The 17,626-nt window shown below is 44.3% G+C and overlaps 2 protein-coding genes across 3 annotated transcripts in view; both read left to right on the top strand.

Annotated features, from left to right (window-relative positions):
- LOC146502245 (kelch repeat and BTB domain-containing protein 11-like) overlaps positions 1-17,626 on the top strand; it is a 152,280-nt gene that overhangs the window by 76,490 nt on the left and 58,164 nt on the right. The gene's annotated exons all lie outside the window — the stretch shown is intronic.
- Positions 1-17,626, top strand: part of LOC146502247 (kinesin-like protein KIF26A) — a 57,561-nt gene that overhangs the window by 685 nt on the left and 39,250 nt on the right. For both annotated transcript variants that reach the window (XM_085132976.1, XM_085132975.1), the window contains exons 2-3: positions 393-656; positions 13,554-13,991. In XM_085132976.1, coding sequence (XP_084989102.1) covers positions 393-656; positions 13,554-13,991 — 702 coding nt within the window. The remainder of the gene's footprint in view (positions 1-392; positions 657-13,553; positions 13,992-17,626) is intronic.

The following is a 17,626-nucleotide window of genomic DNA, read 5'->3' as shown; positions in this document are numbered from 1 at the left end:
AATCACAACAATCCATTTTACTCTGACCAAAACCCGACTCATTTCAACAGAGGATGCCACATGACTCGAGCACGCCGAGGGTTTGGTTACTTCTGTTCTTCAGGTATCCACACTCCTGGGTTCTCAGTGGAACGCTGTTCACACACAGCTTACCTGGTCAGTTTGGATTAAAGACATTTTCTATTGAAATGAGAAAACCCAGGACCAGCAGACAAGACAAAAGTTAGAGCTGAAAGTAGAGACGGTTTCTACTGGTATGAGTGATCAACAGTCTATTGCTCCCTTTCTGTCACATGTGCTCAGTATTTATGCCCTTATACTTCTGTGTCTCTGAATGCATGCCCTGTTCTACACACTCCACATTAAATGTATATATGCACACCTGTATGCAGGTGGTGGAGGGGGACACGCCTCTTCCTTTGGGCTCCACCTGTTGCAGGAAACGCCTTCATTCTGCAGGAGAGGACGAAGAGGAGGAGTTGAGGAGGAGCTGCGCATCTCGGCCCAATCCCGAAGGCTCGCTGTCGGCTGGCGAGCTGAGCCGCTATGGCGAGCCTGAGGAGGAGGAGCTACGGAGACTGTGCCAGCGCTGCCACATCATGGCGTCCCAGCTGAACCGACAGGCTGCTGCTCTGGCCGACACCGCAGCGCTGAAGGTCAGAAACACACATGCACACACGTGTCTCGGAAACACGAAACCCGGCACCAGTGCAAGGACATCACTGATGTAGTTTCTGAATGTCTCTTTAGGCCTGTGGCGAGGGCGAATAACAGCGCCTGGCGAGCCACAACCGCCTTTGAGGCGTGACCACAGGCTTCCATGAATAAACATTAAACTCTGTGGCACACACAGATACGTCATATACATCCTGTATGTTCCACAAGCTACAGTTTGTGGTTTTATTGATGTTTGGAAAAACGTTCCCATTAAAAGGAGGCTGGCTCCAGGCTCCAGGATTCACAGGGACTCTAACCTGTGTGTGACCACTGCACTCACCTGTTCTGTAATTGTTTTCAGTTTGTTGTCAGTATTTGAGTGTATGTCGATGCAGGCAGGCCTGCGGTCTCTGATAACGCCGTCCACTCAGACTTCTCATCGTTTCCTTTGCTCATGTATTCTGTATTCTGTATTTGCTATGAACTTTGATTGGGAGATTTGGAGGTCCACTTCCTGTCCTGGTGAATGTTTGACACTGAACTCCTTTGTCAGGTTTTTTTTTTATATCAATGCATGAACATCAGAGTGGCTCACGTCTCTGTTGGGCCAAGCAAGCTTTGCTCTTCGCTCTCGCTCGCTCTGCAGAGTGGGTAGCTGTGATTATTCTGATGATCTCTCTGGTCACCGAGTCGCTGCTCGCTCTGCTGAACACAATAACATCACAAAGTCTGAATCACTTGTGTTTCTTCACTTGCCTCTTTAATCTCTTTTCCCCCTCCATCTCGTTGTTATGTGTATTTTAAGTATATATTACATCCAGAGAAAATAATTTTCTCCTGGTATGCAGGAAGTATTTAAATCATGTATGGAAGGAAAAATTGTAAATTATTACTTGTAAATACTGAAATCCTTAAAATGAGCACTGACCGCCAGTTTGTGTTAGCTGAATTAGAACAGCCTTGTTCACTGACAGTCCAACGGATTAAAGTGTTTCCGATCGGAGCATCTCCAGCGCTGGACAAGCCTCTCATCTCTTTGTCTCTTTTATTGAACAGAAACTCATCTGCGGTCGTTCTAGCTCCAAGTTTAAAGGAAGTACAATGTAACTGCAGCCATGGGACTCATGGTGTCCCGATCACTAAATATCCGAAGAATCCTTCTCAGTGTGGACATGAGGATCAGCAGCAGACTTATGGCTGACCTCATGCTGCGGATGGATCGCCTCAGACGTTCTCTCTGCTGGACTTCGGTGCATCGTTTGTGTCTTCTTCCTGCCCATCAGGGACCCTCAATGTGAACAATTTAACCCTCAACCTCCATATTCCTGTTAATGTCTTCCTGTTAGCCTATCCGGAGCTCATTAGTTAGCCACCCGGAAACGTCTCCTGGTGTCAGACTGATTTAGCTCGTGGTGATGGGTATTTTATTTAGAGCAAGCAAAAACAATTTTATCAGTTTCTTCTCTGATTTCACGTAAATCTGCGCTAGAACTAAATTTCTACAAGTTTTCACATTTGCTTTAATCCTGAATCCTGTTTGATTACGGTATGCTCTACTGCTAAAGGTCTCGCTCCAGTAAAAGCCCTGAGGATGTGCTGTGTCAGCAGCAGCTTTATAAGCATGACCTCAAGAGCCCGACAGAAAGTGCTGAGCGTCCCTTCTGCCTGTGCATTCAGGCCCAAGATTATCCTGATCATCACCACAGCACATATCGCACTTCATGATGGTGATGGGAGTTTTGCAGGTTTTGAGGAGAATAAACTCTGAGCTCGGGTCTTCAGACTTTAAAAACCCAATTTAATGCTTTCGAACGGGTCATGTGAGCAGGATAGTAATTTAATGAAGTTCTTCCATCATTAAATATATAAACCCAGTTTACTTAATTGATTCACTGCATGGTGTTCTGTTTTTGATGCTCAGAGCGTACAAGCTGATAATAATTTCTATGATTCAGGTTATAGGTTTGATTAATTAGCAGCTGGTTTCATAGGCAAACACACTGTGGACTCCTGTATGCACACACCAGGGGGCTCTGCTGCACATCATTTTCAGAGCATGAAAGAACGGCTTAAAGAGAAACTTCTAGGCTGTTTGTGTGTTGCACATAAAAGCAGCCGGCAGCTCTGATCTGGAGTCTGAGCGTCTTCTCAAAGTTTGATCCTCAGCCTGAGAAGCTCTAAATAAGTATCAGAGTCAGTGAAAGCTCCACCCTGCTGTCTGACTGCAGGGACACAGACACTGAAACATAATGCTCTGAAATGCGGACTACAAGACCATTTCTTTCAGAGTCTGAGACCCCGAGGAGGCCTGCTGACATAAATGATTGTGTGATGGAGGGCAGAGGAAGTTCCACCTCCTGAGAGGGAAGCCCCAGATCTGTTAGAGATAACAAATGGAGTCCACGCTGAGCTGCTAATGCAGGCCGGCACAGACTGAGACTGATGGGGTGGCTGTAGCTCACGTGGTAGAGCGGGACATCTACTAATTGGAAGGTTCGACCCCTGGCTTCCCCAGTCTGCATGCCAAATATCCTTGGGCAAGATACTAACCCCATGTTGCTCTCCGATGCATCCATCGGAGTATGAATGTGTGTGTGAATGTTACTTAGAAACATTCACACACACATTAGAAAAATGTGCTTGGGTGAATGTACAAGTTGTGTACAGCGCTTTGAGTGCTCAGAAAGAGTAGAAAAAGTGCTATATAAGAACCAGCCCATTTACCATGATGATGCTCTCTGCAGGACCCGCTCATCGACTCCATCCTTCACCCCATCAGCTGTAACAGGAACATCTTCACCCTCACAGAAAACATGCAACATATGTGACCTTCAATCAAACATCTAAGGTTCTTCTTTGAGGCTGTGAACGAACAGACAGATTTCACAGCTTCAGAGCAGCTGAGGTTTCTCCTTTTCTATTTTTGGAAAAGACTGGAGATGCACAAATATACATTCATATCCATTCATACACAGTCACATCGTAGCCCAGCGAACATCCTGTCAGAGGTTTAGTTGAGGTTAGCAGGGAAGGAACATCTCCTACATCCAAAAGATAATTCTTTGTTTTTAAATTAATCAGGTCCCAATCTGCCCAAATAGCAAAGAGAAATTAAAAATGCATGCCATTAAAGAGATCAGGTCTTACGAGTTGAAGGCTTTACTCAACTTTATTTCCTGTGGTGAGAAGAGCAGAGCGGGAGAGAATAAAACTCTGCTTCTATAGTGACGTGTTTCTATTTTCCCGTTTCCCGTTTCTGTGGTCCCATGTTTCTATTTTCACGTTTCTATGGTCACGTGTTTCTGTGTTCCCGTGTTCACGTTTCTTTGGTCACGTGTTTCTATTTTTATGTGTTTCTATGGTCACATGTTTATATTTTTACGTGTTTCTGTGTTCATGTGTTTCTATTTCAACGTTTCTATGGTCACGTGTGCCTATTTTCACATATTTCTGTGTTCACTTGTTTCTATGGTCATGCATTTCCATTTTAATGTGTTTCTATGGTCACATGTTTCTGTCACAGCTGCGGTGGCAGTCGTGTAGGGTTGAAGGGGAAAGGACCCAATCGCAGGCACTTATGATGCAAAGAGTGGGCTTTATTTACATGAGGTGATAATACAGACAGAGCAGAGATGGGACGGACAGAAACTAAGAACAAACCTAAATGGGGACAATCTAACCAACAAATCTGAAACCATAACTCACGGGAAAACATACTGGGAGGAACACAGGATGACCAGTAAGAAGCAGAATAAAACACAGGGCTTATATACACATAGGAGCAATCAGGGAATGGGAGACAAGAGGGAAACACAGCTGGGAACTATCAATGACAGGGACAGGAACTATCAAAGTAAAACAGGAAATACAACAGGTATGCACAGACACGAGCTTAACACAAGACATCAGACATGGCAACGGGGAGGGAACACAGAGACGTGGGACCAGGGGAGGCACAGAGACACAGAGACACAGAACAAAAGGAGCTCAAAATACAAAACAGAAACCAAACCTAATAACAAGGAAATCCTAACAAGAATTAACCTGAAACATAAGATAATAATAAAAACAAAAACCATTGAGTCCACAGCCTCAGGACCATGACAGTTTCTGTGTTCACATGTTTCTGTTTTCACATGTTTCTGTGTTCTTCTGTTTCTATGGTCATGTGTTTCTTATTTTCACATTTCTATTTTCATGTGTTTCTGTGTTCACGTTTCTATTTTCAGGTGTTTCTGTGTTCACGTTTCTGTTTTCATGTGTTTCTGTGTTCAAGTTTCTGTTTTTACATTTCTATTTTCACGTGTTTCTATGTTTACATGTTTCTAGCTCCTGAAACTTCTCTGGCTTCAGTTTCAGGATCGTTTCAGCTCATCCTTAAATCCTGAAAGCATTCTGTGTGAACACTGATCCACGGCGCCCTCTGTGTGGCCCCGCCCCCATATCATTTCACTCACTGTCAGTTTTCATTTCTCTTGGTGATGAACTCAGTCATGTGTCGCAGTCTCTGATTAATTTGCCAGCTACTCTTAATTAACAGATCAGTGTGAGTGTGTCTGTGTGTGTGTTCTTACTGAAAGGCAAAAAGCAGGTTGTGCTCACATTGATCTTTTCCTGAGTGAAGGTTGATAATTTGATGTCTCTCTGATTGCTTGGGAAGAAAAGCTGAAATATTTCTTAAAGCATGAATGTTGACAAAAGAAATCTTCTGCACACTGTCACACAAACCACAGAGGACAACTCTTATTGTTTTTAAAAAGCATTGCTGAGATCAAATGTCCCTTTAACTGACCAATCACAATAAATAGCTCAAAGCTCAAAGGAAGACTTTGAGTGACGTGCCCGTGAGCTCTGCCGGCATCCAGCTGTGCCATAGTGACCGAGCCCTAGGCAAGTACATGTGATTACAATAATCACTTGTACTTGCTGTAACAGTACATTCAACAGCTGCAGCTCTCCCGCTGCCAGCGGTACACATCACCACCAACAACAACAACACAAGCAGAGCATTGTTGATGCTGCGGCATTGCTGCAGGTTGCTTCACCAACCTCCAACAGCTACAGCCAGGACTGTTTTGAAGCACGCGCCTGCAGGGTCCCCGTGAATCTCGGCGAGGAGGCGCTCCTCTGCCGCCACACTGATGATTAATGACTTAATTAGCGGCAAGGGAGGTGAGTTCAGCTCCTGCCTTTAAACACGCTCAAAAGAGCCATTAGCTCTGAAAACTCTCTCACGGCCTCGCGGGAGAATTAGAGCACTGATTAATGTGCTCTAATTCTTGGAGGAGGAAAATCAGTTTTCTCTAAGAGAATAAAGACAAATGTGTGCCACTGGAGAGACGCTGACTCTTCAGCATTCAGACTGTTGGCAGCTACAACCACAGACTCTTCAGGATGCTCATAAGGACACTACCTACCTACGTCACAAGGTAGTGTCATTAGACAGACGGGTAGTCAGGAAGTGAGCGGCTGTGGACAGCCCCCTTTTTTTCTCCATAGAAACTTTATTGAACAAACAACGAGCATCCAACATAACAGATGGGCTGTGGACAGCCTCCTAGTCTTCAACTCCGCCCTTACTTGCGTGTTTTTCCTGTCGCTAGCGCCACAGCGTGAAAACTTTAAAATGGACCCACAAATGTTGCTCCGTTGTGTGGACAATTTTATTTCTTGAGGAGCTAGAAAAACCTTATCGTCGTCGCCTGCACGTTTTGTACCTTAGGCTCATCAGAGACAATCATATCCAGGTAAAATAATTTCCTTTAATCTACATGCATTTAGGAATTACTTAGCTAATTACACGGATAATTGAATTATTGCCAGCGTTGTGCCAAAAAAGTGTTCGCCTGCCAAAACTGATTTCCAATGTTTCCGTGTGTAATATGTCTAATATCTTTATGTATGTTGGTAAATAGACTTCGGTGAATGTGGTTTGCAAAGGGGTTTTATATATACAAAATTACCTGTTGTTCAAGTATCTTTATAACTGTGGTTCTAATGTAGGTACAATTGATATATTTGTTGCGCTGTCTGCTGTCCTCTTGGCCAGATTACTCTTAAAAAATAAATTTGTAATGTCAACAAGATTGTTTGTGAACTGGATAAATAAAAGATATATAAAAGTCACTGCCAAAAACTGATTGCAGCTTCTACCTTGTTACAGGAATGTTACTGGTGGCTCATAGTGACTTGATATCATTAATGAGGGATACATTTGACATATGTTTCACATATTATAGAACAATAAGTTATTTATAGCAGGTTACATACGAGCAATCAGTTTAGGGCAAAAACCGGAAATCAGTTTTTGGGAGACGATCATTTTTTGGCACAACATCGGTCATTCTTACACATGTACTGTATCATATAAAATATATAAACTAAATATCTTTGAAACATATAGAATCTAATCTTTTGTTTTTTGTTTTTTTTTTACATAGCATTTTATCAAACTGTTGTCTGCTACAGAGTTACAAGTATTATACTAATAATATAGCATCCACCATCTCCTGCTTGCATATTTTTGAAAACATCTTAGTGGTGTGGCAGCCATGAGTGAGCCAGCCCTGCAAACCCTGTGGATGGACGATGCAGTGGACAGTGGGAGGAAGCATCCTAAAGCTCTCTTTGCAGACCACCCTGTGTGATTCTCCACTCGCTGACCAGAAAAGACAACCGTCTCAGTTGCAGCACCCCATCCACGTCTGATCTTGCTCGGGCAGATTCAGCAACACTGCCAGAGACTTCCTGTAATGTATTTCAGTTGTGAAAGAAACCGTCCAGGAACAGGTCACTCAGCTTAATCCTGTTTGAACAACTGAAAATAGTGTTTTTCCATCTTTACATACTGTGTATTTGAAATAATCTTGTTTAATTGTTATTGTTATTTACTTTATTGCTATCAAATAAATATCCAAGTAATATTGTTCAAAGTTAGCGTTATGTTCATACATGTTAAAAATGCCTGTAAATCAAATTGAGTTCAGTGACAATTACTGTTTGTTTGAATCAATTTATTAATAACATAAAACCTTTAAACTAATGCAACACATATAACAATGTAACAAATATATTCAAATAAATCAATTTTTCAATACATAACTCATTTTGGAACAAATCTTTCTAGAAATGAACACAGTCTGTCCATCCTCTCCCTGCTCTCCTCTCCTCAGCCTCTCTCTCTCTGCTGCCTCATGTCCTCTCTGATGAGGTCTAGCAGCTCATCATTCCTGTCTCTTTTCCTCTTTCTCCCTGTCGTAGGTGGCTGACCCGCTTTGTCATCGCTGTCGTTGTGGTCACCCACTGCTGTGCTTGGCCCTGGGGTGTCCTCAGGGAGAGAGGACATTAGGACAGGAGGCTTAGTGGAAGGCATCTGTCCTATCACCTCATCCATGAGGGCAAACCAGGGCCATGTAGCAGCAGTGGGCTTCCCACTGACTCTCTCTCCTGAGCCTGAATACTTGCAATCCTAAAGGCAGAGGAAACCAAAAATGACATCAGGCAAATAAAAACACCACAACAACTCTTAGTAATTTCACATTTATTAACTTGTGTTCTTAAGAATTATCTTCTTGATAACACACATACGTACTTTTTAAATAATTTTAAAAAGTACGTAAAAAGTAAGTAAATAACTATTTTTTAAAGTTATCTCATGTCTTCTGGCCTGCAAGGGGGTGACTTTCCCCTGCAGGCCCATCTTCTCCAGAATTGTCCTGATCACACACAACAAATAAGAGAAGAAAGGAAACCATGGCAACTATGTTAATCCCTAAACCCAAAAGTTTTTACAGCAGAACACCAGAGGAACACCTCTGGACATCACAGGTTTTGTACAGCAGCGGTCTGTGAGTCGTTTGGTACCTGGCCACGAGAGTTGAGGCTCTGCTGTGAAATTTATGGTTTTCAGGGTTATTATCGTTAACTCAGTTTCCCTGGGTCTTTCCCTTGTTGTAGCTGTGTGTCTTATTTTGAAATAAATATTTACACGTTACCATAGCGACCAGAGAGCATTAAGCGGCAGAGAGGAGGATGTTACTCTAAATGTTGGCGCATTTTCAGGAGGACGCTGCTAATAAAGTTACACAATTACACAGTACATTCACGTTTATTATTATATTTACAAAATACCACAGTTTTTGTCTTGATTGGATCATTTCATGTGGTTGTATTTATCCGCGATACCTTAAAGGCTCCGTGTCTGACATAAACCGGTCTGTGGCAAAAAAAGGTTGGGGACCGCTGCTGTACAGCATGAAGGTTAATAGGCACGGAATCGCCACGCTGTAGCGGTCCAATTCTTCACCTCAGTGAAGAGGTGATCGTTTTCTCCTTGTTTTAATAAATTAAGCCGTTTGGTCTTTGTTCCCCACAACATATCACCAATTCGAAAAAATCTAAATTAGCTGTATGTAAGCGGCAATACATGAAAAACCGCAGGACCCGCAATACAAGCTGGTTTACGGTTATTTTAATTAAAAGAAACATGTCTATGCAGATGCAATTTAACTTTTGTACAACCAGATTTTCATATACTTACATTTGAAAGTGTTTTCCTCTCCTGCTTTGACCCCCATCGTTATCGGAAACAAATCTCCTCTATGACCTGCAATGAATCCTGGGATATAGTAGGACATGAAGGATACATCGGACCCATCCTTAGAATTCAGGGCAAAGTAGGACGCATTTGTCGCCACATTTTGAGCACTCTTTGAATTCGGACAGCCTTCGTCGCGTCGCCATGACGTCATTGCCTCCAAATATGACATTTTAAGCATCCTTCCCCTGAATTCGGACACAGCCATTCACACTCCGATGGATGCATCGGAGAGCAACTTGGGGTTTAGTATCTTGCCCAAGGATACTTGGCATGCAGACTGGAGGGGCCAGGGATCGAACCACCAACCTTCCGATCAGTAGGTGACCTGTTTCGTCTAAAACGTTTTCACTCTGTCACAGAGAAGCAGCAGTGTGGCCTTGTGCTGGGGAAGAGCGCTGCAGAGATTTAGAGAAGGTCAGGGGCAGCTTCACTCTGTCTTTATATAAACTTTAAATCACAGACTGTATATCAAAGATGGATGTTGCAATATCCATGAGGGGTGGATCCAGTTGTGAGCCAGCGCTCTCATTGGCTGATGACTTGTGACTGACAGGTAGTTAGCCAGAGTGAGCATGCTCTGAATAATCCAGAACATACAGACTTCATGTTTCACTCAGTAAGACCAAAATCACTCAGGGAGGGGCGGCCATCTGCTGTGACCGGTTGGGGTGAGAGAAGGAAGACAGCATAAAAGACATGCTGTGGAAGAGAACCAGAGATTCTTCTTCTTGAATTTGCCCCTCGATTGGCAGTTGGTTGTCGCGTCTCTGTCGGATGTCTTCGTTTCGAAGGCGGTCTGGGAAGTGATACTCATAATATTTGCCGAAGGCAGCGCTTCTGGAAAACTTTGAGTTTGTTGAACCAGAGATTAATAACAACTATGAATCATGTGATTAAAGTGAGCGTGAGGAGCATGCTCGGATACTAAAGGGCCCTCCTGAGGAGCTACACAGCAGTGCTGGTGGTCAATAATATAACACCCTGAAACACTTTGAGTGACCTCACCTCATCACATCTTCTCACCTCCAACACCTTCAACACCTCCACCTCCAAAACCACTTCCAACACCTCAACCTCAGCTTCAGAGCAGGTATTACTCTTGAAGGGATTTCATGCATCATATTTAAAACGTTGATATCCTGTGTGAGCATGCAGCCACAGCTGTGACTGACCACAGTGAGAAAAGGAAGTGACATCAGCACAGGGCCTGCTGCAGATGCAGGGTCCCAGCTCGTGGGACAGCCCTCTGTCATGTGTGTGAATAAAAAGAGATTTAAAGAGAGGCGCCAGCTGCTCTCAAACTGAGACTGCACTCAGCGTGGAAGTAACTTCCGGATCAGACTGCACGACCTGGACTATCCAGGGAACCGGGGTCAGCTGATCCAGGGAACCAGGGTCAGCTTGTCCAGGGAACTGGGATCGGTCTGTCAGTTTGTTTGCAAGTGTGTCAGCTTTTCGTGTGTGTGATGAGCGGTAAGGTGTCAGTAGGTAGAAAAGGTTTGATAGTTTGACGTTACAAAGAGTTTGAGCTCCAGATGAGTTCAGTGAGGATGTCATGATTGAAGCTCCACCTACAGCTCCTGCTGTGCGTGTTTCAGTCAGGTGGGTTCATGAGGTTCTGCTCTTTGTCTGTTTGCAATGATCTTGTTCAGCTTGAGCTGTGCATCTCCTGGACATGGTCACATTATGTGAAAGCTTCTGACTGGATGATCTTTTTAATCATTTTAAGAAGTTGCTTTTTGATGAGAAATGTTAATTTCATATTTTTTCCCCATTTACCTCATCTGGCTCTCTTCATCTGCCAGCCTCCTCTGTTACTTCCTCTCTCTCATGGCTCGTATTAGGCTGTAAAAGTTCAGAAGTGGTTCTTGCTGATGAGGGTTTTTTTAACTGAAATCCTGCCAGCTGCTCTGCAGCAGCAGATGGGAGAGGTCAGAGGTCAGAGAGACTGTCAGAGAGATTTGTTTGTGTCGGAGCAACTGGTTTCTGAAAGTGACTCCAGAGAGAGACTCTTTATTTGGGCCAAAGAGAGAAATTTCTTCACGTGAACATGAACACAGTTCAACTCCTACATGGAGCTTGCCGCAGCAGCCAGCAGGACAAACGGCTGCAGGGCCGAGGAAACGTGCACATTTGATTTTGGGGTGAAGCTCTTCAGCTCGGGCTGTTGGGCTGCAGCTGTCTGATTGGTCACGTGAAGTTATTCCAATCATGCAGGGCGCCAACCTCCATTGATGCTCAGTGACTCGGGTCAACAGGAGGTCATACCCTGACACACCAACTGTAAATCTGAGGCTGACAGCTGTGTATGTGTGTGTGAGAGTGTGGATGTGTGTGCATATGAGCATGTATTCGTATCTTCGTGGGGACCAAAAATTGGAAGTTTACTATACTACACACTTATGGGGACCTAAATCCCCGTCCCCACAAGTTTGAAGACATTTTTGAGACTCTTTTGAGACTTCTGGTTTTAGTGTCAGGGTTACAGTTAGATTGTGGTTGGGTTTAGGACAGTGGTTCTCAAACTTTTCACAATGAGTACAACCTCTTAAAATATATGGCTCTTGAAGTACAACCCCTATGACCGACATTAAAGTACAGTAGAATAGGCCTATTTAACACCACATACAGTTTACACAAGACAATCTTATTTCTTATATGAATGTTATTTATTTTAACTGTCATAAACAGGATGTGACATGTGATAATAATAACAACTGTACTGCATTAAAACATTTGCAACAGGTGGGATCTTGGAGTGATGACCCGATGAAACCTAGTTGCGGGCCCAAACAAGGATGTTGTGTTTTTAACATGTTTTAATGCTTTGTATTATGTTCTATTTAATCTGAACAAGCCCCTAAAACAGTCAGTGATCACCGACGGCCTCTTTCAGTTTTTATCATCACTATTCATTTTCAAGCTCAATTTTTAAAACCTTACGATGTAACTACAGCTCAGCAGTATTATTATATTGCAGTACATTATATTGCAGTTGTTCTCCTGACATTTGATCCTAACCATCGGGAACCCTCATTGAGTGGAAAAAAAGTTAGTGTTCATCCTCCAGCTTCACTGTGTTTATATTATGCTAACATAGCTGTGTCACTAGCCACCACACAGCACATCATTATATACCAGCTAGCCCAACATCGGTAACCCTACAGACACCACTGCTGTTTAGTTTTCTGTCGTCATTTATGCCGGAAGTCATAGCAGAACTGTACATTTAAATTTTTGCTGTGGTGGTTAAGCTGCCGGATTTTTGGCATCACGACCCTACTTCATGGTTCGTGCACGTCGAAACTCAGTTTGCTCTTCGTGGCATTTCAGCCGACGACACGAAATACCATCATGTGGTGGCCTTGCTGGATCAGCTGTCCACCCGCCATGTGATGACCCTCCTCCGGGATCCCCCCACCCAAGGGAAATACACCGCTCTTAAGGCGCTGCTGCTGTGGCACTACTCCCTCTCTGATGCAGAGTGGCCGAGAAACTCCTCTCTCTCTCGGGCCTGGGCGATGGTACCGCACTCAAGCTTATGGAGGGCACACTGTCCTTGCTAGGAACTTGCTTCCTCTTCACTCACGTTTTCCTACGATAGGTGTCAATGCGAGCTGGCCTCCCCAACTACCTGCTGCTGGCAGCGAAGGATTACCACTCACTTGCAGAAGAAGCGGATCGCATTGTCCTGGCTACCAAGGCGATAGTTCCGATTCACTGGCGGCATCTCCCGCGGCCCTACCAATTCTCCCGCCAGCGCTCCATAGCGGCCACAACCGCTGGCGATAAGGAAGGGGTACTCTTTATAGAGGACTCACGCTCAGCGACACGTTTTCTGGTTGACTCCGCCTCCCGGAAAAGCGTCGGGAACTCTCGTGTCGTCTTTGCATACCTCCACAATAGTATATTATTTAATCTTTAAAAAAAAATTGAGATTTTCCGCATAGCACCAGAGACAGCCTGTGTGCCGTACCACTCTTTGAGAAAGACTGGTTTAGGGTAAGCGGTTAGGGAAAAGCAAAATGTCAATTAGATGTCCCCACAAGATATGAATACCGGATGTGTGTGTGTGTGTGTGTAGGTTTTCCAAGCTTGCTGCTCTGACAGTTTTTGGTTCTTGATTCATGTTGTCGTTCAGCTGTACCAGCAGTGAGCTAATGAACTTATTTCGAGATTATTTCTGCCAGCTTTAATTCTTCATGGTCCTCAGCTGTGTCAGTAACTGGATTTTGGTGTTCCTGATATTTTGTCCAACCTTCCACATGACTGTCCTCTCTCTCTTCACCTCTTCCAGGACCTGGCCTATGCCTCCTTCCTCTTTAATAAGCTCCAGCGTCTCCAGTTGCCTCGCCGTGTTCGCCATACTTCTATCGAAGCCCACTGTGATGTATGCGGTGCCTCCTTCCAGCAACTGAGGCAACTCGCTCTGCGGCGGGCTCTGGGCATCAGCAGGGAGATGGCACCACGCCCTGCCACTTCCAGCACTGCCCCAATCTCAGAGAGCAGCTGGGTCTGCAATGAGCTGCCAGTGAAGCAGCAGAGGTGGAAGCACGAGGAGCAGCAGCAGGAGGGAGGAGCCCCGTGGAGATCGAGCATAGTGCAGAGCACCTACCTCGGTGGGGGCGGAGCTAAAGGGCTCGCCACAGTAACGCCCCTTCCCCTGAACCCAGCTCAGAACCTGGAGGGGGTGTGGAGGGTCTCCTGCTGCACACCTGAGCTCCGACACAGTACGGTAAGCACCCTATTTAGCTACAGTGGGGCAAAAAAGTATTTAGTCAGCCACCGATTGTGCAAGTTCCCCCACTTAAAATGATGACAGAGGTCAGTAATTTGCACCAGAGGTACACTTCAACTGTGAGAGACAGAATGTGAAAAAAAATCCATGAATTCACATGGTAGGATTTGTAAAGAATTTATTCGTAAATCAGGGTGGAAAATAAGTATTTGGTCAATAACAAAAATACAACTCAATACTTTGTAACATAACCTTTGTTGGCAATAACAGAGGTCAAACGTTTACTATAGGTCTTTACCAGGTTTGCACACACAGTAGCTGGTATTTTGGCCCATTCCTCCATGCAGATCTTCTCAAGAGCAGTGATGTTTTGGGGCTGTCGCCGAGCAACACGGACTTTCAACTCCCGCCACAGATTTTCTATGGGGTTGAGGTCTGGAGACTGGCTAGGCCACTCCAGGACTTTCAAATGCTTCTTACGGAGCCACTCCTTTGTTGCCCGGGCAGTGTGTTTTGGATCATTGTCATGTTGGAAGACCCAGCCTCGTTTCATCTTCAAAGTTCTCACTGATGGAAGGAGGTTTTGGCTCAAAATCTTACGATACTTGGCCCCATTCATTCTGTCCTTAACACGGATCAGTCGTCCTGTTCCCTTGGCAGAAAAACAGCCCCACAGCATGATGTTTCCACCCCCATGCTTCACAGTAGGTATGGTGTTCTTGGGATGCAACTCAGTATTCTTCTTCCTCCAAACACGACGAGTTGAGTTTATACCAAAAAGTTCTACTTTGGTTTCATCTGACCACATGACATTCTCCCAATCCTCTGCTGTATCATCCATGTGCTCTCTGGCAAACTTCAGACGGGCCTGGACATGCACTGGCTTCAGCAGCGGAACACGTCTGGCACTGCGGGATTTGATTCCCTGCCGTTGTAGTGTGTTACTGATGGTGACCTTTGTTACTTTGGTCCCAGCTCTCTGCAGGTCATTCACCAGGTCCCCCCGTGTGGTTCTGGGATCTTTGCTCACCGTTCTCATGATCATTTTGACCCCACGGGATGAGATCTTGCGTGGAGCCCCAGATCGAGGGAGATTATCAGTGGTCTTGTATGTCTTCCATTTTCTGATGATTGCTCCCACAGTTGATTTTTTCACACCAAGCTGCTTGCCTATTGTAGATTCACTCTTCCCAGTCTGGTGCAGGTCTACAATTCTTTTGCTGGTGTCCTTCGAAAGCTCTTTGGTCTTGGCCATGGCGGAGTTTGGAGTCTGACTGGTTGAGGCTGTGGACAGGTGTCTTTTATACAGATGATGAGGTCAAACAGGTGCCATTCATACAGGTAACGAGTGGGGGACAGAAAAGCTTCTTACAGAAGACGTTACAGGTCTGTGAGAGCCAGGGATTTTCCTTGTTTGAGGTGACCAAATACTTATTTTCCACCCTGATTTACGAATAAATTCTTTACAAATCCTACCATGTGAATTCATGGATTTTTTTTTTCACATTCTGTCTCTCACAGTTGAAGTGTACCTCTGGTGCAAATTACTGACCTCTGTCATCATTTTAAGTGGGGGAACTTGCACAATCGGTGGCTGACTAAATACTTTTTTGCCCCACTGTAGTTGTTCAGAAGAACCACAGAGGTCAAGGGTCAGGGGTCACCTGGGTCAGGATTGTATTTTCTCCAAACGTGTGCTCTCTGCTGGTCTCCATATGAACTGTTCAGTTATCTCACACCAGTTTGCTCAGTATGGCTCCACCTGTACTCACTTGTGCACAACTGTAAACACACACACCTGTGCACACCTGTACACACGTGCACACCTGTACTCAGAAACCAGAGGCTTCAGCCTCACATTCTGCATGTTGGGTCTGCGCTTCCACAGGCCCCGCTGGTGTAGAAACGTATTCCTATTAGCGAAGCAAGGAAGCAAGACAATCAGCGATTGATCAATTTCACTTGCTAGCAAGGGGAGCCAGACGGCAGCAATCCTCTGCCCTCGGTGTCAAACGAGTCCAAAGAACCAGCTTCCCCTGCCGCCTTTTATTCTGTTACACACAAACAGTTACAGTACACACAAGCACCACCCTAAACCCCCCCCTATGGTTCTAAAAGATAAGGTACTATGTGTGTATGTGTGTGCACGTGTGTGTTTGTGTTTGGGGGTGCGTTTGTGTGACCTCCTGCCCACAAAAGGGTCATAAAAGCAGGAAGCTTACTAAACAAGAAAACAGAACCCTCACATAGGATGTCTCATAATAAAACACTATAGCCTCCCCCACCGTTTAACAGGCTGGGAAAGTCAACAGAAACAAAAGAATGTCATTGATCCTATAGTTTGTAGGGAACGCCAGGACTGACATAATGAATTAATTAAATAGACCATTAAATAATTAATTAAATGTGGCAATAATTAATTAAACTGAGAAATAATTAATTAAATAAATATTTATGACACATTTAATTAATTAATGACATATTTAATTTATTAATGACACATTTAATTAATTACTGACAGTTTTAATTAATTAATAACACATTTAAATAATTATTGACAGTTTTAATTAATTATTTACCGATTTATTTATTTAATTCATTATGGCACTATTGTCCCCTTCATGTCTCACTTTGAACTAATTTTATCTGTCAGCCTCACCCATCAAACTAAGTGGGCGGAGTTGCCACTGCAGCTTCTCTAACATTTGATTGGTTGCTGTGCAAAGTAAGTCAAGACAGGTCCATCCTAGATAATCGATTGCTTGTGTGGACTTGGGGAAGCCAGGTATCCCAGAATGCATTTCAAATCACAGGCAGTAATGGTGGTGGTGTAAAGTTTTAATATACCCCGTTTTTCTGTCACCAACTACACTTATTTCAGTGTAGTGGTGTACAGTCACAAAGCTCAGTGGGCGGTATCTGTGATACTCCTTAACTATAATTTATAAGTTAACTTCAGTTAACCATTCAGACAGTTCTTTTGCAATGACAAACATAAACACTCAAGTAGGTTTCCGCAGTGCCAGCTGTTTAAATTACAGCTACTTATGCAGTAACCATGGTCAGTAGCGGTTTTAGATACGGGCGACACGGGCGGTTGCCCGGGGCGGCATCGTGGTGGGGGCGGCATCGCGGCTCGTTCTCATGCTGCCCCGACATCATGCCAGCGCATATTGGGAATGGCATTGGTTTTCTACCGCCCATTTGCTGGGAGTAAGGGCGCCCTCCGTTTGCGAGGTGCGCCTGCTGCTTGCGGCACAGGGAGGAAAGGGCGGGGCAGCGGGGGATGCTCTGGCTGGCTGGAGCAGCAAAAATTACCAACTCGCAAAATAAAACAAATTACAAAGAAACCAACAAACACGAAAACACCAGACATTATGATACAGACTTATCATTTGCACCGATGTTTTTTCAAAATTCTATACTCAAAAGTGAGCGCGAGAGCCCTCGGTGCGCCTGCTCGCTGCTGAAGTCAAAGTAAACTTTGACTATTGTCAAATAGCTGACTATTGTCATCTCCGCTACATACAGTCCAGTATATAGAGAGACGAGACGACGAGGCTCCAGTTACAACAGTGCAAGTAAACAAACAATATATATAAGAGTAAGAAAATAAATATACACTTTAGGAC

Source organism: Neolamprologus multifasciatus, chromosome 15, assembly GCF_963576455.1.
Source record: "Neolamprologus multifasciatus chromosome 15, fNeoMul1.2, whole genome shotgun sequence".
Taxonomy (NCBI): Eukaryota; Metazoa; Chordata; class Actinopteri; order Cichliformes; family Cichlidae; genus Neolamprologus; species Neolamprologus multifasciatus.
Note: the sequence above shows the minus strand (reverse complement) of the source record. Positions and strands in the feature narration are given on the sequence as shown.